The sequence below is a fragment of the Notamacropus eugenii genome, chromosome 3, assembly GCF_028372415.1.
Source record: "Notamacropus eugenii isolate mMacEug1 chromosome 3, mMacEug1.pri_v2, whole genome shotgun sequence".
Classification (NCBI taxonomy): domain Eukaryota; kingdom Metazoa; phylum Chordata; class Mammalia; order Diprotodontia; family Macropodidae; genus Notamacropus; species Notamacropus eugenii.
The window spans coordinates 332656593-332682540 of record NC_092874.1 but is presented as its reverse complement, the minus strand read 5'-3'; the positions used below and the strand labels follow the sequence as shown (position 1 = coordinate 332682540).

The 25948-nt window shown below is 47.8% G+C and overlaps 1 protein-coding gene across 4 annotated transcripts; it reads right to left on the bottom strand.

Annotated features, from left to right (window-relative positions):
* Positions 1-4446: 4446 nt before the first annotated feature.
* Positions 4447-24897, bottom strand: NOL6 (nucleolar protein 6). 4 transcript variants are annotated; one of them, XR_011964396.1, is made up of 26 exons: positions 24760-24889; positions 21494-21706; positions 19892-20008; positions 19237-19416; positions 17839-18007; positions 17533-17667; positions 17190-17353; positions 16810-16930; positions 15881-15939; positions 15591-15692; positions 15228-15343; positions 14892-15069; positions 14607-14729; positions 14233-14381; positions 12885-12960; positions 12278-12418; positions 12042-12159; positions 11741-11895; positions 11300-11463; positions 10848-11000; positions 10467-10564; positions 8801-8925; positions 8525-8614; positions 6987-7181; positions 5174-6554; positions 4447-4904 (listed from the first exon to the last, which is right to left on the bottom strand). XR_011964396.1 is itself a non-coding variant. In XM_072596979.1 (26 exons), exons 1-26 carry the CDS (start codon positions 24820-24822, stop codon positions 4755-4757), a joined length of 3447 nt encoding a protein of 1148 aa, XP_072453080.1. In that variant the 5' UTR covers positions 24823-24897; the 3' UTR covers positions 4447-4754. The 4 variants fall into 4 exon arrangements, 3 of the variants coding, with proteins under 3 accessions (XP_072453080.1, XP_072453079.1, XP_072453081.1); XM_072596979.1 differs by having other exon boundaries at positions 5174-5275; positions 24769-24897; XM_072596978.1 differs by having other exon boundaries at positions 5174-5275.
* Between the last annotated feature and the right edge of the window lie 1051 nt (positions 24898-25948).

The window sequence follows — 25948 nt, the reverse complement described above, 5'->3', positions numbered from 1 at the left end:
ACAAAGAAGGGAAGGGACTGTAGGGTAGACTGGAGAGAAAAAATTCAGAAGTCAAGGAAGAGACCTCCAGACAAAAGTGGTTTCTTGGGCAAGATGATCCTTTGGATCCGAGAACAATTAAGAATTTGTTTCATTAGCTCTATGAAGCCCCTAAAATTGAGTCTGGTCTTGATCCTTCCTTATGCCAGAAGGAAAGAAGGAGTTTTGTTACTTCAGGATATCTGGGCTGAAAGGGTGTGTCTCTGAGGAAAGGATGGGGGAAAAAAGGAGTTCTTCCCTGCTGCTTGAGCTCAAAGCTCTACATATCAGGAAATGGGGACTGGGTAGCAATGAGCACTGAAAGGGGTGATGGCACTCAAGGTCACCCCAAGTTTGGGTCTTGATTCCACCCACACATACACACACACACACACACATGCACACACTCATGGATGGCTGAGGGTGTGGTTTCTGGGTTCAAACAAGGCCAGGTTTCTGAAATGGTCCCTGGAAAAAGCCAAGATAATGAACAGTCATACTCTTCTAGTGATGAGTCTCCCTGGCCCAGGCTAGCTGCTAATTAGAGGGGAGGTGGCAGAGGCTCTCTCCTACCCTTGGGCTTCTTGGGCAGAGAGGACAGGATGGAGCAGCAGTGACTATCTTAGTGAGATGGAAGAACTGTCTTCATGAGAGTCACAAAACTCAAAAACAGTGGAATAACTCAGGCTGGGGAGGCCCCATGAGTCTGAGGCAGTTAGGGAGAACGGAAAGGGACAAAATGATTTCTGTCTGTCTCTTCTCCGGCTTCTGTATCTCAATCAGTCGAGTCTGAGTGAACTCTGTGTCTTTGGCCTGTGGGTGCATAGTCTGGAGCCTGGACTCACCTGCTCACAAACAACTCAAACATATAAAGCCTTAAGGTTAAACCCTTTTCTCATTTAATGCAATGAGTCAGGCAGTCCACATATTATTATCTCTCTTATAGGTTATAGGATATGAGGCACAGAAAAGCTAAGTGACTTGTCCAGGGTCAAAAAGATAAATAAGGAGGGAGCCAGGGTTTGAACCCAGAACTTCTGATTCCATAGCTAATGATTTTTCCACCATGCTCCTCCACCACAGTAGAAGGCAGGAGATCTTTTTTTTTTGAACTGTTGCATCTGCATAGGGAGTGCCCCGTCAGGAAACTCCCTCCCCCTGATGCACCTTGCTCTGCCACTTAGTGATTTGTCAAGGGTCACACCAGTCAGTACATGTCAACTATCTCGGAGGCCAGCTCTCTGACCACTACCTCATGGGCTGGGGTGATCCAGGAAAGAAAGGGAAGAGTGAGCTGAATCTCGAACAACAGTATAAAGTGGTGAGTCATACGATTATAAATCTGGAGCAATAAGGGACTTCAGAGTTTTAGTTCAAACTCCCACATCTTACAGATGAGGAAACATTTCCAGAGAAAGGGAAAGGTCTACTATATGCTGGGTACTATGCTACATGTATGAATGGTGTCTAATTTAATCCTCACAACCCTGGGAGGTTGGTACTGTTACAATTCCCATGTTACAGTGGAGGAACCTGAGGTTAAGTGACTTGCCCAGAGTCACATGGCTAGTGTCTGTGGCCACATTTAAATTGACTCCAGGCCCAGGGGCTCTATCTATATACCTGCCCAGAGAAGTGTGGTAATCTACAGACACACAGATAGCAGGCAAGCTTCAGAGCTAGAACTTGAACCAAGTGCTCCGCCAGCAAGCTTTCCACCATACCACAGTTTGGGGTTGAGGGGAGAAGGGGTGCATGTGTGCTTCTCTGAGGCTGCCAATCAGCGGCATAGGGAGACATTGAGTGGAAACAGGCCTCCTGCCCCTCCTCAACCTGCCTCAGTCACAAGACAGCTGGAGGCCTCGGAGGTGCTCTAACCTCCTCTTTCCACTCCCACCCTCATCCTGTGTCTGCCAGCTGGGTCTTGATAACAACACTGTCCACCCTCACCCAGGGCTGCTTACTCCTCTCCCAGCTTGTCCCAAACACATGCACAGGGTGCAACCTTCATGGAGGTACTACCTCCAAATATGCAGCTCCAGTAAAGCTGTGACCACTGGCAAGAAGTGTTCTTGCTTGGGGTCAGGTGATCTGGACTGGTTCTACTCACAGTTCTGCCCCCCAAATAGCTATGGGATGCCTGGTTTTTCTGGGCCTTGGTGAAGTGAGAAGAATCATGTTTGTCTCAAACCCTTCCATCCTTCAGGGCCGAGGGGAGAAAATGGAGAAGGGAAAGTGTGTGGTAGGCACAGAAATGTCTGTTTTCACACAAGGGCTGCCCACTTCTGGGTGTGCCTCCAGGACCTAACTCAGTTGCTTTGGAAGACAGATAGGCTCCCTGGCCACTGAGACGACTCCTGGAAGTGCCGCTCTCCCTGCAAACACACATGCCAAGTCTTTCTTTCTCTTTATCTCTTAGGCTGCTCAAAACCTAGATTAAGCTCTGACTCACAGAACAGGTATGAGCCAGTGGGGTGGGAGACCCCAAGAGAAGACCCAAAAAGTTGGAAAGAGTAGCCCCATGAAAGAGGAAATTTTCAAGTAGAACTCATCCCACCCATTCAGTCAACCCTCTCCTCCTTCCCCCTTGCCTCTCCCAAACAGACACACGTAGACAAACTTGAGGAACAGGAGTCTGATGAAAACTTTCCTAAGAGTTTGAGGTCAGACCAAAGAATGACTTCTGCCAGCAGATGGTCTGCTAGTGAAACAGGAGAGGCCATAAGCACTGGGGAAACCTGCATCCGTGGGGTAGGGGACAACCAAACACCTCAGAGGCCATGGATGTCTGCTCCAATCTTTTAAAATCCCATGTCTCTTCATAGCTTGGAATTAAACTCAAAAGCACAGATAGAAACAGAGGTATCCCCTTTGGGAACCTTCCTCTCAAGTTCTCAGGAGCTCCAAAGCTACCCTCATCCCTCTGACCCCATCTTCCTTAGCCCAGAGTCCAGGGCCTGAGTGGGTTGGGCTTGGGAACAAGCACGCTTCCACTTCCTCCGCTCCTAGATCTGACAATGGTCCTTACCCTCCTCAAGGTTAGGTTTCAAAATGTACTTTCTCCAAGTCTACCTCAGAAACAAGGCCCTTATCACCCAGTGGAATGAAGGTGTTTTGTTATTTGTACGGTCTTTCTCTAAATAACATATACAATCTTAAGGAAGCCAAAAACCGGAAATGTTCCTATACCCCCAAATATTAAAAACAGCACTTTGTATAATGGCAAAGAACTGGAGACAAAAGTAGATGTCAGCTGACTGCACAATGACTAAAATATCACAGAGGCTACACCAATGTAAATGGAAAGAAAGAAAAGATAAAACTGAAAGCCTTAGAATTGTCTGAACCATGACTGAGCCTGGCCTTGTCAAAAATGATAAGAAAATGCCCCTCCTTTCTTTGGGGGTAGGGAGGGAATATGGAGTGGCACAATGTACATACTTGTCAAGACTTTTCCAATGTGTTGGTTATTTTTCCTTTTCTAATCTTTGTTACAAGGGATGGTCCCCAGAGTTGGAGGTGGGGACAGGGGAGGGAAAGGATGTATTTAATAGTGACAGTTAACAAAATGAGAGTTATCAAGTATCTCTCCTCCAAAGTGTCAGTGGCAGGGAAATTTAAGGGAACCCCTAAGAGGGTCATGTGTCTCACTCTACCCTCCCTGCCTCAACCCATTAGGTCAGGAGCTTCTCATCCTCACCACTTGGCAAACAATGTGGACTCGGAGATGTCAGGCCTTTGTCCTCCATGTGTCAGAGTCAGACAGGACCATTAGCAGTTAGCTAGATCATATGCACATCCCAAAGTTCAAAACCTGAAGGGACTGGGAACATGTCTGCTTCCCAGCCCTAAGGATGCATTCAAGGACTGGGGAAAGTTCCCATGCTCTAATAAGCATTAAGGCTGGAGTACTTGATGAGGCTAGACCAAAAACAGTAAGGTCTCTGACTTCCAGGAGAGACAAAAGGCAAGTTGGTCCCGGTCTATGATAACCAGGAGAGATAAAAGACATGGTCTCACTACCCAAACTCTAAGCGACAGGACTCTGGCCTCCCAAGCAATGTTCCTCTAGTAGAAATGACTTGGGGTGGGGACCTCAATTCCCTTAAAGAAAAGTCAGGGTAAGATTAGAGGACTGAGTGCTGGAAGGAACCTTGGACTTTAATGCATCAGCACTTCACAGTCAAAGGAAACCAAGGCCCAGGGAGTTTATGGCACTTGCCCAAGGTAACACAGGTAGTGTCAGAAGCAAAACTTGAACCCAGATCCTCTGACTCCAGTACCATGTTCTCTCCTAGGGTCCATCTGTAACAGCTGGAACAGATGCTTAGGTCTCATCTTTTTTATGTCATGGACCCCCTGGGCAGTCTGGTCAAGCCTATGCACCCCTCTTACACTGTTGTTAAATGCATGAGACAGAAGACAGAATTTTGAAGGAAATTAATAATATTGAAATAACTATGAAAATACTTTTTTAAAAAAGAAAAAAAAAACCAAGTTCATTTCACGGTCCCTAGGTTAAGAACTGTTGCTCTTGCTCCTTCCCCAGACTGTCCTCTGGAGCCTTGGTCAGTGCCAGGATCTGAGGGTTGTCCCATGAGGCCAAACCCAGAACCAGGCACCAAGGCTGTCAGCAAATAACAAGAGCTTTTATCAGGGATGAGTGGTGGTCAGGGTTTCAGAGGCATCTTCCTCCATCTTTCCCTCCGAGGCTATAGTCCAGCTGGAGTCTGAGGTCACACTGTCCACTTCTCACTCCGGGCCTCCACAGTTTGTACCAGACCTTTGCCCAGAATGGCAAAATCCTCCAAAATGGCCTCCACATTGGGCACTGTCATGAGGTCCCCACTCTGTGACACCACCATCCTCCCTTGCACACTGGTAGCCTGGAGGGTACAGAAGATGGAAAGGGATAGAGCAAAGGTAGGCCCAGGACTAAAGGGTGAACACAGGAACCAAGCCTCTGTGGAAGTCTGGGATGGGCAGGTGGGGAGAGCCACTACTGCAGAAAGCTGGGACACAATCCATGTGGAAGATGATCCCAGGACAGAGCACTGTATCTTATCTTTCAGGGGCCACTCCTTCCACCCAGCACAAGTGCCCACAGACACATCCATACCCAGATACTGAGATACACATTCCCCCATCCCCTCACCTTGAAAGGTTGTGGCTGGAAGCTATCAGGCCTCCATAAGACACCAATCACTTCTCCACCATGCAGATCATAGAAAAACAATGCCAAGTCTCCAAAGGTCTTCTAGGGAAACAGGCAAGAGGATAACAAGTCAGACTGCGTCAGAAGCAGAGCCCTAACCAGCCCTCAGGCTGGAATGAACATTTACCTGAAATGCCTTCTTCCTCACTAAACTATCCCTTTCTAATCAACACCTCCCCAAACCTTTCAGACTAAAGTAGGACTCATAACTTCCTTGTATGATTTCAACAACACAGGAACCTTCTCCACCAATGTAGCTCAAAACCCATCAGAGACATGGGATAAATAAGCAAAAGATCTGTGATTTTGACAGCATGGGGAGCTACTGGTGTAAGAACTAACTCTCAACAGACTGAAATCTGTCACTGAATGAAGAGGTAAATCCTAGAGTTTCCTGAAGTAGAGAAGTTGGGTGACTTGTCTAGGATCACACAGCTGGTGGCAGAGATGTTCTCTTAACTTCAAGCCAAGTACCCTCCTCTACCATAATACTTCTAACTCCTCTCAACCCCTAAAAAAAATACCACTACCATCTATTTCTAGGGGCAGCAAGCTGGTGCAGTGGATGGTGTCGGGTCTGGAGTCAGTTATAATCTGGCCTCAGGCACTTACTATGTGACCCTGGACAAGTCACTTAACCCTGTTTACCTCATCAGTTTCCTCATCTATAAAATGAGCTGGAGAAGGAAATGGCCAACCACTCCAGGATCTCAGCCAAGAAAACCCCATATGGGGTAAGGAAGGAAGAGTTGACATGACTGAAATGACTTAGTGGTAGTGCTGGTATTTTCATACTATCTCGCTGTAAGCTCACTTCTACCCTCCTACTCCATCCCAGTGAGGCTCCCAGACTCCTAAATCTAGAACTGGAGGAAACCTACAAAGATTATCTCATCCCCTGCCTTTATTTTACAGATGCGAAAACTGAGGTCCAGAGAGAGGTTAAATGGCCCAAATCTCATAGGTAGTAAGTAAACATCCAAGTGAGATCAGTCTTCTCATTTCAAAGGGGAAACTGAGGTTCAGAGAAGGGAAATAATGGAGTTGTTGGTAGAGCCAGGACTCGAACCCAGGTTTCCTGACTGCCCATCTAGGGTTCTTTTTACCACAGGATGACTCCTGCACAGTCCTTCTGCTGAACAGGGTGAGGCTGGGAGATGGGGAGAAAGTTATAGCCCAAGCACCAGGATAGGGATGGCTGATGACTCCCTCAATTAATTAATAAATCCAAATCAAGCCTCAGAAATGTCTGCCCAGGTTGTGTTAGACACAGGGAAAAGTTTGGAGAGATGGTCTCCAAGCTTCCTCCACGCCTCTGACCCTGTGAAGGAGAAGGATAAATGATCCCTACTACCTCCACCCTTGAAACCCACAATGACTCACCCTCTTCCCCATCTCCAACCCCTTGGTACACATCAAATTCTTCCCTCAAATAACTCCTGCAAATGTATTGTGAGCATGCCAGAAGTACCTCTTGGCCTATTTAAATCCCATGGGATGGTGAGAAGTCTGCTCTTTCGTGGGAGTGACAAAGGGAGGGGGCAGAGAAAAGGAATAGACATGGGGAGAGAAGCAGAAAAGGGGAAAACAAGAGCTGGGAGAGAGACAAGCACTGAGAAGAAACGAGGGGGAAATAAAGAAGGAAGGGAATGGCAGGAATGATGAGACTGTCAAGAAGCTGCTGCTAGACTGGGATTCAGGTGGCCAAAGCTGTCAAGTTCTACCTAGGAGAGGGGTGTAAGGTGCAACTTACTCTGAGCTGACTGAGGTAGAGGCTCGGAGGGTCATAGGAGAGGACGGGCAGCCGGGAGGAGGTGCCGGCATGCTGAAGGAGGCCTCTGCTGAAGGAGGCTGCTGGTGGGTCCACAGCCTCTTGGTGCCGGGGGATATGTCGGGGATTCAGGTGGATTAGTACATCATAGACATCCAGGGCTGGCCGGAATACCATCTTAAAGGAGGTGGTGAGCAAGAGTGAGTAGAGATGCCCCTCCCCCAACCCCATTCCAAGACATTACCATTACACACCTACAAAACAGAGGAAGCCCTAGGAAATAAGCAAGGCAAGTATGATCCCCACTTGATCAAAGGGGAAACTGAGACCCCAAGACATGAACTGATTCTCTCAAGGTGCCCTATCAGCTGGCCCAGTCAGGAATGACAGCATCTTAGAACATAGAATTGGATGGTTAGGACTGGCTGGATCTAGCCTAGCCCTTTTCACTTCTACTTATTGGTGAAGAAAACAGGCCCAAAGAGAATGGAGAACTGGCCAAATCCACAATTAGTGGCAGAGCCAGAGCTAGAACCCAGGCTCCTGTGAATAACAACAAACACTTCGGTGTAGAGGGTAAAGAGCAGCCAGGACACCAGGACTCTGGGCTTGTCACCTGAACTCTCTGGGTCACAGTTTTCTCAACTGTACAATAAGGGATTTGGACTACATGACCTCTAAGGTTGATCCTTACAGGTCTGGCCCTAGGATCCAACCTCCCCATAGCTTACCCCATTCTACAGAATCTTATACCCATCACACTGACCAAGATGACAAAGGTGGCAAGACAATGAATGTGGGGAGGCTCTGCAGGGAAAAAGGCACATGAGTGTACTGCTGGTGCAGCTGGCAACTGGTCCAGCCGTTGTGGAGGGAGGGCACTTTAAAAGGAACTATGCCCAGAAATTTCCCAAGCTGTACATGCCCTCTGTCCCAGTTCTACCACTATCAGGTGTATCCTTACCCCAAAGAAGTCAAAGACAGAGGAAAAGGATATATACATACAAACCTACTTAGGTACCAGTACCTTTCTTCATGGTAGCCAGAAAATGCAAACTTGGAAAGCCTTCTCCTGTTGGGGAACGGCTAAACAAACTATGGTGCGTGTATGTAATGGAATATACCATGCTCTGAGAAACGGTGAAATGGACAATTTCAGACATTTGTGAACTAACTGATGGGCAGAGGAGTGAGCAGAGCTAGAACAATTTAGGCAGTGATAACATCATAGAGAAAAATAACTTTGAAAAACTTTGGATTCTAATCGACACAATGACGAACCAAAAGTCCAGAAGAATGAAGATAACACATGCCACCCACTTCCTGACTGAACTTAAGATAACAGAGACATAGGTTGTTGGATATGGCTAATGTGGGACCACATAGACGATTATTAAAAGCTTTGGTTTTTAGCTCAATTGTGGGGGGAGGTGGAAGGTAGCGAGAGAGACAGATTAATTTTTTAAAATGTTTTAAATAAAAAGGAGCCTCACCCAAAATCTTCCCCCCAACTATCTCACCCGGATATCTCCAGAGTCAGAAGGATCCATCAAGTGCTTTTCTAGGATAGGCAAGGCTTTAGCTGCCAGGTTCACAAGGTGATGCAGGATCTGGAAGAAAGATACGTCAGGCCCAAAGATGCCCCACCTCATTCCCTACCAACAAATAAATCAGTAACTGGCAGATATCCACCTCTCTCTTCCCCTTCCTGAGGAGAGCAGCTTGACAGTGGAGAGAAGTGAATTTGGCCAAAAGTACAGGTATGCCTGGTGATTATGGGATTGAGGGCTATTTACCTGAGCCGAAGGTTTGTCCTTTGTCCATAAAGAGTGGCTTCGGTCTTGGGGGGTGGCAATGACCATGACAGGAAGGCGGATTCGAGATTCTAGGAAGTGGCTATGAATCTCTGCTTGATCCTCAGCTGGGGATAGAGGACTTGGGTGTCACAATCTCTATTATGCAACCCAACACAGCTCCAGACGTCTAGCTGCCTCCACCATTATTTTATAAATAAGTACGTACTTATGGATGTATATATGTGTATGTGTGTGTGTACATACATGTATATGTATATATATATATTTTGCAATTCTAAATAAAACAAGCATTTCTATGCACAATGCAGAAGAGAAGAATATGCTTGAAATTGTGAGTCTCTTATGTAAAGCTTGCTTTTAAGTATATGCTAAATTCACAATGTAATTTTCAAAGCTGTCAGGATTCCTCTTGGCCTTTCTTCTATCTTCTCATTTTTAAAAAAGGGTGATACAATGTTCATCTCATCAGAACCCTAGCTGTGCAGGGGGCAGATGCATGGAGAGATAATCAGGAAAGAGCTATTTCCCTTTTCAGAGACAGACAGACAGACAAGACACACACCCACACACACTCAACCCCCAAAGAATCCCACTCAGGTGGGCAGTTCAGCAGAGTGCTCAAGGCAGATCCAGAGGTCTGTCTCTAGGCCCAGGACTTCACCAATCTCAGTCACTCATCCTGATTTTTTTGCCCCTGTCCTAGACTATGCAGGGAAAGGCCCTAAAGGTCCCCTGGAGCTAACCAATCTCCTCCTCCCCACCCATTCCAGGTGATATCTGCCAGTGCAGGTAGAGGCAACCCTACGCTCCCACATGTGCACACACACCTGGGGAATTAGGAAGCTGACACTAAGCCTGCCTCCCCCCAGCCCGCTCCTCCTGGGGCCCAACAATGAGGATTAGAAGCCCCTCCCCAGTGCAGGGGGTTCTGGTTACTGCATAGCACACATCTCACCTCCCAGGTCTGGGCACACTGCCTAGCCAAGGTCATCTCACCCCTATCTTCCCACAACAGAGAGGGGGGTACCCCTTCACTAGCATTCCCTTATAAGCAGCTTCTATCCTAGTCATCCATTCTGCTCTACGGCCTTCAGTGACTACTGCTATGGCCCATCCACTACAGGATAAAATACAAACTTCTCAAGTTAAAAATTCAAGGACCCCACAATCTAGCCCCAACCTGACTACTTTATCACCCATTTATGCTTTTTTTCCTGCCAAAAATTCTTTCTTCCTCTCTCTCTATGGACTGTCCCCTTCCTTGAAGAAAGAACTCAAACCTCACCTCCCCCACAAAACTCAACTTCACTACTCCAGCCCATGGTAAAGTCCTCCTTCCTTTAACAGCCCCAGAATTAAAGAAGCTGAGCCACCCAGTTCATCCTTGGGCCATGCAGTCTTATTTTATTATTACTTTCAATTCCTACTTGGACCATAACCTTCTCAAGGGCAGGAAAGGGGGGAGAAGGGAGAGCAAGCAGGATAAGCAAAAGCTTATTGATCCACTGATTGGAAGAGACTCCACCTTAACTGCTTTCTACGGTCACTAGTGAAAAGTGTTTTCCCTCCCAATGCAATCCCTCCGGAGGCAGTCTCAGCCTTCCTCCTCTGGCAAATGAGATTAGAACAGCTCCCCTTTACTCACCTGTGAGTTCACCATTGAGGTTGACAATAAGGGGATTATTTTTCCAGTCAAATGTGGACAGCAAGGCTAGGAAGCGGAGAAAGCCAACCTGAGGGGAACTGAGGAAAAAGGACCTCTGAGAAAGAGCAGAGAACTCCGGACAAGGTTTCCTCTAGCTCTGGCTGGTTCTTACATCAACACCGCCCATCCCCCCAATCAAACACAAATCAGAGTCCAGACTCCTTAGGGAGGGATCTCCCGATGTAGTCCTCCCTTGCCTGATTTCCACCTCTACAGAGAATATGCTGATGATGTAGGACAGTTTCAGGTAAAGCCCAATGACATTCCCAGTCCTAGGGATAGGGACACAGAAGAGGCTGGGATGGAATGAAGCTAGCTCACCTGGGGGGGGTGAAGGGGGCAGGATGCAGGAAGAGGGAGGCAGCCAGTAGGTCCAGGCTCTCCTCTGTCAGTCCATCACTGAGGAGCTGGGCCCGGACCCAGCGCTTTGCCAGACGGGCCGCACCAGAGAAAGCTGAGTGCTGCTGCTGGAGTCTGGGGGGGGAGGGGGGAGGAAAAGAAAAGCAGGGAAAGTAGGACTAAGTCCCTGGCATCTGGGTGCTCAGCCTGGAAAAGGAAAATAGGAAGAGCACCCAGCTGCCCAACCCAGAGGGAGAAGACTGTGAATAAGAATCATGAGTCCAGGGATCCAGGAAAAGGCAAGGATGAAGGTGAAACAGGCATCAGGAAAGGGTTTAGGACTCAAGCATCCAGATTTCCAGAGGGAAAGATGGGATTAGGTAGAGAAGGTAGATAACTCAAATTTGCAAACCCTCCCCCTACAAGTCCCTCACCCATGCAAGGCACTAGTGAGCTGGGGCAGCTGCCGGGTGTCCCGATCTAGGAGGAGTGATGCAGGTGTATCTCTCAGTGTGATCATTCCTCCTGGGGTACAGGATTCCTTCAGGATTTGGGGCTCCCTGTGGTATGCCACCCGAACTCGGAAAACATAACCGTCCTGAGGAATAGGGGAGAGAGGTGTGGTGATAAAAGGCTCCCAACTTGTTCCCCAGTGCCCTCTGACACAGAATTGAATTTTAAAGCTGGGCCATCCCTCTTGTTAGAGGCTATCTGATTTAAAGATGAAGAGTCAATGACTTAACCTAAGTTCATACATCCAAGGGCAGAGCCAGGACTAGAAACCACACCTCCAGTCCAGTGAACTTTCTCCTCCAAAGTCCAACCTCCAACCCCTCAACACTTGCCCAACACACCTGTTCTGGCCACATTAGTACCTTGTAAACATCAGTGTGGGAGGCCTTAGCTGAACACCGGAGGCCATACTCCTGACTCAACACCTCTGCCAGGCGCAATTGGAAAGCAGCTCTAACTCGCTGTATGGCATCTGCATCCTGAGGCCACTGTCCACTGCCCTCCAGGTGACACACCACTTCAGAGAAGAAGAAGAGAGGTTAACTCTCTGGTCGGAACTCGAGTCCTCATTTCATCACCTAGAACCCCCCCTCCAACCTAAATCACTTGTGGTTACTATGTGTCCCAACACCCCCAGTACTTCCTCATACACAATTCCCTTACCATTTATGGGATCCACGAAGGCCGGGCAAGGTTTGCTGGGCCGAGGCAGCAACACGTTCCATTTTTCCAGGTGGTCATGGAATGTGAAATCAAGCCAAACAGGAACAGGGGAGAACACCTAGTTAAGGAATGTTTATTTGAGGAGAAGTTTGTGTTTTTGTGTGGCAGCTAGCAAGGACAGGGAAAAAGGAGAAGAGGAGACCTGGGGGGCAGTCCCCAGACCCCAGGACACTCACATCAGTATATCGCAGGGCAGCGTGAGCTCCCTGAACAGAGGTGACAGTCAGGGGCAGCCCTTTGAGACCCCACAGCTGGCGGCTCAGCTGGTCATAGGAACGCACCACCATGGCCAGAGCCTCCTCGCCTGTGCTGTGAGCCTGCCAGGGGAAATACAGGAACAAGGAAAAACCACCATTAAACCAATCAAGCATTTAATACCTATGGAAATGAACTGACTGAAGACGGATCAGAATAGCTGCACTGTGTCTCCCTGCTCTCTGACTGCTCCCCAAGAGCACCAGGGATGAGAGCAGTGGGGATGGCAGGCCTGCCTAAAGGCAGATGGGTAGGCCCAGTGCCTTATCCCTTCCTCCCATCCCCAGCAGCTGGTCTGTAATTGTGCCAGGATCCTAAAGCCCCCGCAGAAGTTTTGGTGGAGTCACTGCTCCATCTACAGAGCACTTTAGGAACTACACCTCTCCCAAGCATCCGTAAGGCACCAGACACTCCCTTCTGCAATGGGAGGCTCCTTTTTTAAGAAGCAGGTCGCATACTAACCAGACTGAGTACCATCCCCTAGGGTAGTGTTACTACACTGCCACCCCTCAATCCCAGGAGCCTCACCTCTTTGGGCGCTCTGATCAGAGGGTCCAGGTAGCCCCCCACATAATGGATGTAGGACTCAGGTATACCTGCATGTCTGGTAAGGAGAAATAAAGAGAAAGAAGATTGCCTACAGTGCTGTGCTACTAGTAAGAAAAGCAAACTCCGTCTTAGGCTATATTACTCTTCCAGTGACATGGTTGTAGCGTAGACCTGTTATTTTGAGGTGTCTCCGCCCGATGCAGGTCACCCACTGTCTGCACCCTCAGAGTCTCCGAGAAGAGTCAAGGACCCAAGATGCCATGCACCCGCCCAGGGTCACCCAGACAGGATGCCAGTTGGGGAACTTGAACTTAGGCTTCCCATGTCTTAAAACAAATCTCTAGCCATTATTCTATACTTCACCTCTTACTAGACAGGATTCCCAAAGTCTTAGTGAAATTTTTAGTTATTGGAGCTATTAAATAATTACTAATTTAAATTATTTAAAACTTAAAACTACACTGTGACTTTAGGGACGCCCTGCGTTACCACACTTAGTTCACATCTCACGGATAGCACTTTACAAGATGCCAAGAAGTCTCCGCATAATAAATCCTGAGGTGGGGACTGCAGATATTCATATCCCCATTTTACAGATAAAGAACCTGCAGTTCTATTCACAGTGTCTCTCTACTGATATATCCACAAGAGAGGGAGAGACACCTCAAAGCCCAGGCACATAAAGAATAGAGTACTGGCAGGAGAGGAGACTTAGGGGAGACTTGGCATACACAAGACACTTGAATATTTACTGAACTGAAACATAAGGCACAGAGCGGCCACCTCCTGCCTGCAGAACCCGGGGAGGAGGGCGGGCCGCCGTGAGTGATAAGGGCCCCCCACTTGGAGCCCCTGGTATCCTGTGAATCTTATCCTCCTTAAGAACAGAGTTAGGGGAGGTAAGCTGCAAATGTATTAAGGACATGGCAGGAGGGACTCCCAAATTAGAAGGAAGGTAATGACCGATGAATCCTCAAACACTTCTCTCCAGCTCTTAAGTTCCACTGGTCAGGAAAAACTAAGGGTGGGGAGACCGAGAGAAAGGGGGGAAAAGGACAGGTGACCCCAGCCCCCAAATCAGACCAAGAAAAGCCCTCTGAAGCATGGGACCCCCCCCACTCCCACCACGTCCCCAGGATTTGTGGGGGACAGGAGGCATAGTTGGAGGTGAATGGCATTCTAGTCTTAAGTAAAGAGCACTTTAGCAAATTGGGAGATTTGATCTCTCATTCTGGTAGCTGTAGGACCTTAAGCCAATCGATTGAAGAGGTTGGATTAGCTGATCTGAGACCCCTTCAAGCAACAGCAGTCTATGAAGGACACTCACAGTTTTAGGAGGTGAGTGATCACCTGGTGGGGCAGGAGGCGTTTCTCAGCCATGGATTCAGCCTTCCAAAGTACAGCCTCCCGGATTGACCCATCCTGGAAACGCCTTAGTTCTGAACGTGAGCCCCAGAACTGGCGGAAGTCAGTTGCCTGAAGCAGGGAAGGAGGCAGAAGTGGTACAAAACACAGCAAGAAGAGATCAGAGGAACTACAGCTCTTTCTTCTCTTTGAAACAGCCTAAAAAAGTCAATCTCCTCAACCAAGCTCAACTGGACACACTGCCTAATAGGACTAGGGTTCCCAACAGCAAGGTGCCCACCTCTCCCTTCCTCCCATCCTTGTCCTCACATTTCCTCAGGGTTCCAGGCTCCTCACCTCTGCATGATCAGCTTCAGGTCCCATCTCTAGAACACTGACCAGTCCCTCAGGCCGGAGCAGCAATCCCAGTGACAATGCAGTTTGATCCTTGTGTTTTGGGGGGTTCTGGTTGATCTCCCACTAGAATGAGGGGCAGGGGGGAAAGAAGAAAGAAGAAATACATGATCTGGATCCCTATGGGTCAGATGCAGTCCACTCCTTTTCCAATGCTTTATCCAATATCATCCCATCTCCTTCTTGAAAGACCCTTGGGAAACTTCTGTAGCTTATTACACTGCTTACTTGGGGTACAGAGGCCCGAGAATGGGTCAACAAGGTCAAACGGGAGCCCAGGCCCCGTTCCAGGAGGGCAGTTAAGGTGGGAAGTATGGCAGACACATAATCTCCTCCATGGTCCTGCAGTTCTGACCACAGCTTCAGCCTTTGGCAGGCAGCATACAGACAGCTCAGGGGATATATACTAGGGAGAAGGGAGGGGTCAGGAAAGAGAGGAGAAAGAATAAAGAAAACTAAGACTCCCAAGGTGAACATTATTGAGTAGTTCTGTTAGCCCTCTCCAGGATGCCCACCTGGATTTCCCTCCCTTCCTCTCATTCCACCCCCCACACGCCATCTCACTGAAGAACATGGTCGAAGGTTCGGATCATTGGTTTGGGTGTCATGAGCAGCATCTGGAAGCCATCTACAGTCTTATCATCCAGCACAGCCATAGACAGCTGGGCTTCATGCTGCACCTGAAGGAAAAGGCCAGATGGGGGAAGCTTAGGAGAATGGGCAAAGGGATAAGCTTGCCCAGAGAGCAAACAGCACACAGGCTGGAGCCTCAGCTGCTCTGACCTCTACGTGCTTCCCCCAGATCTGGAGCACCTGGAAGGACACTGCACAGACACAGAACTCGGCCCCAGAGAAAGCTTTGGCAGTACCACCCGGTGACTATGCATCCTCTAGTGTCCTCAACACAGAATAAAGAGATGCAGATACCTGCTGGTATGTAGGAACCGTGACATCAGCACAAAGATTAAGGTGGCCTGAAGGATCCACAAAGACCACGGAGAAGGCCTGATGGAAGTCAGCCACAGCTGGCTGAGATAGAAGAAAGCAAAGAAATCAAGAACAGAAGAAGGAAAGTTGAGCCAGGGCCCTCAGCCCCACCATCCCTCTCCCAGATACTCTCCCCTTGAAGGAAGCCCCTCTCTCCCCAGGCCCCAGCCATTTCCCCTTGTCCCCATCCCCAATATCACCCCACTCTTCCCACCAGGACTCCCACTGACCAGAGATGGATCCGAACTACGACACAAGCTGATGCCACTGACTGTCAGATCTGTGGCGGCTGGAGTTGGGAGTGACAGAGGAAGACGTGCAACAGGTCAGCCCTTGAGCAGTGAGGAGGAACACCATCCAACCCTATTCCCCATGCTTCCCACCCTGACCTGCCCTCCCCCTCTGACTCACTGAGCCACTAGAGACCTCAGACGCTATTCAGTTCAAACCGCTTCCCCCAAAGGAATCCCCACTGCAATACAGCACAGTGTCATCCAACCTGACTTGCAGACCTCCAGCTAGGGGAAACCCATTACCTGCAGAGGCAGCTCATTCTGTTTTTAGATAATTCTCATTATTAGTAAAGCTTTCCTCACACAAAGCCTAGAAGCCTGGAAACAAACAGAACTAGTCCAACCCCCCTTCCACACTGGTAGCCTTTCCAGCTTTTGAAGACAGTGTTCATGTCTTCCTTCTCTCCCCAGTTAAACACCTGCTGTTCCTTCAATCAACCCCATGTGGCACTAGCTGTACTAGCTGCCTTCCCCTAAAGTGGTCCCTGCCTTCTAAGGTGTGGTGCCTAGAAGTGCACCAATCTGCCAGGGCAGACCACAGGGGGACTCTCACCTCCTCATTCCTGGAAGCTTTGCCTTCCAAATGCAGCCTAAGACTGAACTAACTTTTGTTGGTTGCCATATCACACTGTTGACTCATGCTGAGCTTGTCACCCATTAAAAGTCCCCAGATTTTCTTTTAGAGAGATGTCAAGTCTTTCTCCCTCTTGGACTTGTGAAGTCAATTCCTCTCTAGGTCTCATTCTACTTGTTTATACAGGACTGATAATTAATAGTCCAATGCAACACCACCTAAAATCAGTGGGAGAAATCTGCCCCAAAGCCCACAGTTTCTTCGTCCACCCTCATCTATGTCTCCACCTCACCTAGGAACTGCAGAACATTCCTCAGCACTTGATAGCCACTCATAGACTTGCTGACTTTTCTAGAAGACACTAAGAAGGCCACCAGCATGGAAACAATGAAGCCACTGAAGCCTCTGGTGCCCTAGGGGAAAGTTTGAGGATGGAAAGGTTGGCCTTGGAAGAAAGAGCTCCTTCAGCCCAACCCAAAAGAGATGGATGATCCCAGGCAGGAAGAGGATATACGAGTGGCACTCCCTGGTACCACCACCCAGACCCAACACTGTCTACTCTGGGACCAAGCCCTGGCTATGGTGGCAGGGCATGGTTCCCAGGGAAAGACCTGGAGAGCAATGCTTCAGAGAGGCTAGAACAAAATGGGGCATGCCATTCCCAGGCCGAACCTTGTCCAGATTACGCTGCCGCAGCCAGACTTTAAGCAAAATGATGCCATCCCGAAGGCCAGGGGAAGAGGCAAGCAGGGCTGACAAAAGGTGAAGGTGAGATTCCATAACTTCATCACAAAGGAGCAAGGTGTTATAATGAGGAGTGGGAGGATCCAGGACAGCTGAGGTGGGGGTCAAATCAGAGAAAGAATATTAGTAAAGAAAAACTAGACTCCTTCATTTCCCTAGACTGTCTTCTTCATTTCCCCCCAAAATCCTCCACCCCATCATCACACCTACTTCCAATCCTCCCCCAAACATGCCTTTTTCTCCCTAAAGTCTCCCCTACTCTTGCCCTTACCCTCCTTTGGGGTAGTCTTGTCCCAGAACCAGGTGGTACGGACATTGTTCTTGGAGGGCAGCAGACGGCAGAGACGAAAGAACCCAGGTGGGGGGCAGGGGTATAGGCGCACAGTGACCAGCCGCTCATCCTTTCCTGAGGAGAGGTAGGGTACACTAAGATCATGGATTTCTTCTCAGCCTAGAGGTTCTCCAAGAACTGGGTTCATCCTACTGGGAGAGTCTAGAGGACAGGAGATCCTGCATGCTACCTTAGTCCAGGGACCCTTCCAGGGCAAAGTATCATACTTCTGCATATAGCATGTACCTGCAGGACGGAGCAGCAGCAGGGGCTTCAGGTGACAACCATTTATGTAGGAGAAACGGACACTGCCAAAGAGGGGGTCCTGGGACAAGTGGTAGCCCAGATGAGCTATGTAGAGGGCGCGCTTCCTTAGGTAGCGCTGATTTAGTCCATCCTTGTCCTGTAGGATCTCCTGTAGACAGAGAAAGAGCAGTACGGACCAATACTAGATGATGAGAAGAAACAATGTGTGACAGAGAAGGGACCAGTGTGGGATTGAGCCTGAAATTCCAGGCCTCACTATCATTCATTAATTGTACGAGCTCTGGCAAATGACTTCGATTTTCTGGTTAAGCTAAATATGGAATGTAATACCACACCCACTCCATAGAATAGGACACTGAAGCTCAGAGAGGATCAGTGACTTGCCCAAGATCACAAAATGAGTTTGTGGTAGAATCTAGACTGGAAATTGGCTCTCCTCACTCTCAGCCCACCCTCATCAAATAGGCGGACATTTCTAATGGTAGTTTCAATGATTTGAATGTAGGTTTTAATGGGGAGCCAAGATCTGTAACAATAATTATTGCTTTTCCCAAACTTCTTTAATCATTGTAGCTTCTCTCAGAGATTACTTATTTTATCCTGTACCTATCTTAATGATAAAAAAAAAATAGCTAGTATTTACAGGTATAGCATTGACAATATCCCAAGTACTCTGATAAGTGTTTTACAAAGATAATCTCATTTGTTCCTCACAACCTCGTGAGATAAATGTTGCTATTTATGCCCATTTTATAATCAAAGAAGCTAAGGTAAAAAAAAGCTAAGTGACTCGCTGAAGGCCACCCAGCTGAGTATCTGAGGCCTGACTGCGCCCAAAGGCCCCATGCACTGCACCATGGTTGTCTGCATCTTGTTTCCCCCATTAAACGTAATGTTTCTGAGAGCAGGGCTGTTTTTTTCAGCTTTGTATCCCCAAAGCTTAGCACAATGCCTGGCAAAAAAGTCACTTAATAAATGCTTGGTGACTTTGACCTCATTAAATGCTGTTTTCTAAGCCTTTTCACACATACTGACTACCTTAATTTAACCCTCAAAAAAACCAGGTAGCAGAGAAAGGCATCTAGAGACCGGTGCATTTTAGAGATGAGAAAATAAAGTTGTACATTAAGCAGCTGGCAAAAGCCAGGAGTAGGCAGAATTCAGATGGATTCCCAACGTGGGGTTCTTTCCACAACGCTGATCCGGCTAAGATGCAACCCTCCCTTCCTCCCACCAGATCATTTTCACGTTGGCTGGGCCAAGTTCAGGACTACAATTATGCAGACAGCACCTGGCTAAAAAGGAAATCAGGAGCATTCTGGACCTAGCTTGCAATTCTAGTCTCCCGCCCTCCCACTTCTCTAGCACAAGCCTTACCTTTGGCATAGTCAACATTACATCCACATTGACCTCTGGTCGGACACAAGTTCCTAGCAGGTAGCTGCCCACCACAGTGATCTGAGTGGGAGGCAAGAATTGGAAGCGACCTTTCACGGCATAAGGCTTCTGAACGAAGGGTACTTTTACACCTTTGGGCAGCCACGACTGGTCTGTCATCTGAGAAAGGAGCAAAGTTGGGAGGGAGTATCAAGGGAGAAAGAAAAAGAGAGAAAGAAAGATTGGGGAAAAAAAAGGGCACGAGTGTGAGTGGACACACAAAAGAAACAAAGGCAAAAGACTCAAGACGGATTATACCTAGCCCTCAGGTGCAGAAAGCTCTGATGTTACCAGCCCATTTCCTCTGGCCTTTGGGGCCCTGCAGCTCCAACCCTGGCTACCAGCTCAAGAATACTAATATCTCCATGCCCTGGGTCCTATATTTCCTGGGCTGAGCTTCAAGGAAGGGAGAGGGCTCCTGGGCTCCCTGTCCCCTAGCCAGTAGTGACTATGTCTTTGGGACTCTGGGGACCCAGAAATTTAGATGTTCTAGTCATAATTCCAATTCCTAAAGAGTTCTCTTCCTGTCCCAACCCCGACATCTTCTCCTAGATAATTCCATCCAACCACTGTTTTCACACTGGCCCAAACTCACCTCAGACACCTTGGTTGAAGGGACAGTAAGAAGTCGTTGCTTAATCTCATGTAAGAAGGCATCAATCCGCTGTTGCTTCTTCTCTTTCAGCTTCACCTCCTTCAATAACTCCTCCATCTAGAGGGATTGGAATAACCAAGGAGGTCTTCAAAGCTTTCCTTACACATCAAAACCATAGCTTAAGTGGTCACAGTGAGGCCACTAGAAATGAGGAGACCTATTGGGTCTCCCCCATCCCACTTTCTTCTAGTCACAGGTCCTAGATCTTGGAGGGAAAGGGAATCCCAATTTTGACCTCCCCTCATACTTGTCCAGTCTCCTCTTGTGTTTGCCCCAACAAAGACCTCCCTACTTCAGTTCATCCACTGGGAACAATGAACGTTCTTCATGCCTGGGAGTGAGGGGGGATTTCTCTGCAACCTTGTTTCTTTGAACAGGAAATCACTAGGTGTCTCAGCTCACCTAAACATCCCAAAGGGGCCTGTAGACAACAGAATTACTAAGGTGGGCAAAAAAACTGAGATTATTACTCACAGGTATGAGCAGTATTGCCACTCTAGCGCCAACTACCTAGCACATTCTCTATCAAGTATGTCACATGATAATATATGCCTGTACTAACTGAGCAGGAAGAATACTGGCCTAGGAGAAATGAGACTCGGGTTTACTTCTCATTCCTGCCACTAACTAGTAGGTCTCTTCACCTCTCTGAACCCTAGATTCTGCTTCTCCTAAAAGAAGGATGTAATGGTCCCTAAGATCTTTGTCAGCTCTCACATTCTATAATGAATACCAGGGGAGGAGAGGAATTAAGTACTAATATATCACCTACTGTGTGACAGGCACTGTAGTAAGTGCTTTATAAATATTATTTCATTTGATCATGACAGCAGCCCTCCACGGCAGGTGCTGTTATGACCACCATCTTACAGCTGAGAAAGCTGAGGCAAACAGAGTTTAACCGATTTGCCCAGGGTCACACAGAAGTGTCTCCCTGCTTCCTGCTCCAGTGCTCTATCCACTGTTACCTAGCTGCCAAAATATTTATAGCCTTTTACAATTTTCAAAGTACTTTTTAAAGATTTCAATAGGATATACACTCCTTGAAAGTAGAGACTGTTTCCTCCTCCTTTTTTTGGTGTGTGTGTGTGTGCGTGTGATTGTATCCCAAGCACCTAACACAATACCTGCAGATGCTAATCTGATGTTTTTCAATTAAAAGATTTCATCTGATCATCACAACATCCTGTGAAGTGGACAGGGAAAGGGTTAATTTCATTTTACAGGTGAAAAAAACCAAAGTTCAGAGGCTGCATGACAGTTTCAAAGTCAGACAGGGAATAAGAGGTGGGGCCAGGACTAGAACCCAAGTCTCATGACTTCTAATGAGGTGTTCTTCCTCTCTGGCTCACAACTAAGAAAATGAGGTACTGCCTCTGAGGAATCAGCACTATGAGATTATAAGACATCACACTTGACTTTAGAGAGGGCTAGGGAATCTTCAATTCAGGAAGCCCCCTTGGAGCCTGCAGAACCCAACTACTTAGCCTCACCTATCCATTTCCATCAGCCCCTTCCATTCCTCCCTCCCCAGGTCCTGACCTGCATCCGGAGGAGGTTGGAGTGGAAAAGGTTTTCTGTCTCTTTCATCTGGCTTAGCTCTTCATTTGTGGGCTGTTTGTATAGCTGGGCTTGGCTCAGCTCCACAGGCAGCAGGAGTCCCCCATCATGAGCCCTCGTCCGACGCTTCTTGGAGGGAGGGGTATCCTTCTTGTTTTCCTCTGACTCCATGTCTTCCATAATGGGTTCTATCACCTGTGGTCGGAGAGATGAAGGTGGTCACAGAGATGACGGAGGTCACATACTCAAATCTGACCCCTGTATATGACCTCACTCCCTACTTTTATATCTTATAAGGCTCTGCTCTTTTACCGTCTCATATGGGTGTGGACAAAGTCATGTAGCATCAACCCAACCTGAAGGAAGAACCAGCGACTAATATGGTATGATTTACTTCTTCTCCTTCCTAAAGCTGCCTATCCCAGTGCCTGAAATTCCAAAAAATGATATTTCCTTTTACTGCCCTCTCCAGGTTCCTTTTCTAAACTGCAGAGTCCTGCGGGAAAGTACTCTTATTCAGACCCTAAGACTTCAGAGTGGATAAGCTTATTAACTGTTTTCTTTCTGGACAGGAGGTAGAAGGGCTTTAAACTCCTCAGGGAGAGGAAAGTATATACCAGAGGTAAGTTTCATAAAAGTTGGCCTGCCCTGAATATACATACATACATACATACATACATATATATATACATATATATACATATATATATGTATGACTTGAAACTAGAAGAAACTTTGTATCTTAATCTTTACATCTCTTTCAAACAGGTTCAACAAATCAGATCCTCTCCTATAGCAGGGCTTACCTATGTAACAGTTACTACATGTGACATACACAATGTAGTACATAAGTGAAACATTCATTGACACAGCATTTTACAGACAAAAATACAAAGATCTTTAGAAGTAAAATGATTTATTCAAAGTCAACAAACACCTTGCTGTAAAAATAGGACTTGAAACCCAGGTCTTCTGTCTTCATATCTAATGCTCTTTCCCTGCTTGATGTGTATATTGGAAACAAGAGATGTCAGATTTTCCCTAGTATTTCAGGTATTACTGTACAGAACCCGTGGTATTTATATTTTCTGTCAGTCATGTCAGGAAAGATAGAGAGTGCTAAGCACCAACCTAAACAAACACGTTTTCCTCTTCTTTTCACCTGTTCCAAGTTTCATCTCCTTTGAGAAATATGCCCACCCTGCCACCAAACCAAAACATTTTCCTCTTCTTTTTCACCTGTTCCAAGTTTCATCTCCTTTGAGAAATATGCCTACCCCACCACCAAACCAAAAGTGATCTGACTTACTACCTATAACCTACCAATCAATATTTATCAAACCCCACTATAAACTCAATTATGAACTCAAAGAATCAGGAAGAAAGGACAACTCATAGTCTGGGAAAGAAAAACAAAATGCAGTTCGAATGATGATAATACCAGACAGGAAATGGCAAGAATCAAATAAATAGAACAGACAACAGCAGAGACTGGGAGTTAGGAGATCCAGGCTCTCATTCATGGCTCTGCTGATACTTAACAAGTCATTTCATCTTTCTAAGTGTGTTTCCTTGTCTCTAAAATAACAACACTGGATGACAGACAATAGAATGTTAGAAACAGAATGGACCTCAGAGGTCGTCTAAGTCCAACTCATAACCTAAACACGAATGTTCTCTTCAACGTATCGGATGACTGGTCACCCTACTTCTGCTCTATGGAAGAATCCACCACTCCTTGAGGCACTTTGGAGTAGTATAATTATTAGGAAGTTTTTCCTTGTTCCTGGAGGATTTCTGTAATACTCCCCATTGCTCCTAGTTCTGCCTATCTTCTGGAACAAGTTCAGTCCTAAACATGACAATGTGATTTCAAATAATTGAAGACAGCTATTAATATTCCCCCAAATATTTTCTTCTCCATGCTAAACATTCCCCATTGCTTCACCATATTCTCACACATGATATTAGGACCCTTTACCATTATGGTTCAACCACTCTTGAGGTTGTCAATCTCTCCTTATAATGTGGTATCTTTTTGTGAATACAGTAAGAGCAACACCTTCCACTTTTCCAACAATGCGAATCTCTTAACATGACCCAAGATCACAGTTTTTCAGGTCAATGTACGTGATTTTTGGACTCATATTAAGCTTGTGGGTCACAAAAAACCTAAAATCTTTTTTTTGGTGAACTGCTGTCTAGCCCCACTTCTCCCATCTTATTCTCATGAAGTTGATTTTTGACCGAAAATAAGACATTTTATAACTGTCCTAATTAATTTTATCATCTAATCTATTTGACATGGCCCAAGGTTAGTATCTTGCCTATCCAGATCCTTTCGGGATACTATTATCCAGCAGGTAAAACCATCCCTCCCAGCTTTGTATCATCTCCAAATATGTAAATAATAGGAGCAAAAAAGTAGCCATTTAATGTTCACTTAACTGATCCTGATAAGCATGCCCTCTACTACTTTATTCAAGTCACTGATAAAAATGTTAAAACAACAAACAGCCAAGAAAAATCCCTGAGGTACTCCTGACTGACCTCCGGGAAGGAAGAAGTGCCTCTGTTAACTATATCTGTTTTAGTCAGGTCATGCAAGCAGCTCGGAGTCCACAGAACTGGATTAGCTCTTCTCCAGTGCACATCTCACCACCCTGACCACAAGAAAAAAAGCACGAAAAACTTCATTCCACTTCTTTTTACAGACGTTTTCCTTTTAGCCCACAGTCTTAAGAGTCATTCCCGGCACAATAATACCGAGGATTTATCATTTATCCGTTTAATTTGATGAAGACGCTACACTGCTCTCCCGAACCGAGCGCGCTAAACCTTTCAAAGCTGGATCCTGGTCTCAGCCCCCCTTTTCCTTATGTACCCACCAAAGACCCACCAACAACGCTCCAACGCCACGGACTCGTTAAAGGCCCGCCGCGCTCCAGCAACGCCCCCCTCCGCTCTTTAGGGCGCTGGGCCGGTAGAGCCTCCCCCCAGGCTGGCAGATGAGCTGCTCTCCAGGACTGGGGGTGAGCCTCTCCTCCCCGACCCGGGCGGGCACCACGCACAGCACGACCTGCGCCTGCCCCGGGGCTTTCGGGCCAAAGACCCGCGGCTCAGCAAACCCTGGCCGCCCAGCACGCGGAGATCCGGGCTCCAGGGTCTCCCTGAAATCCCTCCCTCTGCAGAGTTAGCGGATAACGGTGCCCCCAAAACCCACGGACCCTCCCGGGCGGGAGACCTGCCTTCATCACCTCGGGCTCTTTGGGAGCCCTGCGTGCCGGGGTTCCTTCGGGCGCCGGCCCCATAACTCGCGGCGCAAAGCCCTACACCGCGGCCGCTCCCCACGTGCGCGGAAGTTCCTGACCTGCGCCTTCCCCCCCGGACGAGCGCGCGACCCGAGCCCACCCCCATTGGTTGATCGCTGAAGCGTTCCTTTGCCATTGGGCCCAACGTTCTCTGCGCACCGCCCCTTTTCCAGGAGAGAGGGAAGGTCAAAGGGCCTAGGGCGGGGTTTCGCATTGCGGCGTTTTGCGACAGTGAAGCGGAAGTCCGTCAAAGGAAGCCCTGGAGGGCGTTTACTCGCGCCTGCGTGGTTTGTGCTCTGTGACCGAAGAACGGATGGTGATCTTTTCCCGCTAGGGTTCTCTCTCAGCTGCGTCTGCGTCCTCCCAGCCCTAGGCGCTCGGTCCGTTGGTTACGGCCCGTGGAAGGACTTCCTCCGGCTCCTGCCGTTCGTTGGTTACGGCCCGTGGAAGGACTTCCTCCGGCTCCTGCCGTTCTCTCGGCCTTATTCATGATTCTCCCCGTTCTCTTCGACCTTGGGTGGTTGGGATGGAGAGGAGAAAGGCCCTCCAGCTGGGAGCCGGATGGACACTGGGGGGCTGATGTTTTCTTCAGGGTGGGAGTCCGTCTTTCTCAGCCCCAGTTTCTGTCCGAATGTCAGGCTGCCCGGGGGGGAGAAGCTTCCTGGGGTGCCGTCGTCCCTCGGGGATTTGGGGAGTTGTGTCCTTGGCCTGGACACCCCAAGGAAAGCCTGGTGTCCTGCCCGAAGAAATGCCAGGCAAAGGCTGGGTTCATTTCCCAGTTTCGTTGTCCTTCAGCCTCTGGATCCTAAGATTGCTGTTAAGGGTCGGCAGGGACCTAATCTACTTCCAGTTATAGTTCCAGAGTTCTTTTAAAGCTTTAATCCTTGAGAAAGATTTCTAGGCTGCTTCCCCTCATTTCCTCTCACTCGCAGTTCTCTGCGCCTGACAAGTTCTGCCTTCATCCACCGAAACTGCTTTCACCAAAAATTACCAATGAAGTCTTTTAAAAAAAAATGTGTAGCCTTCATTTAAATTATTTGGAATTGCTGGTTTTCTTCCCCTCACGTCTCTGCCACCCCTTGAGCAGGCAAGAAATGTGATAAATCCATTTTACGAGGGAAATCAG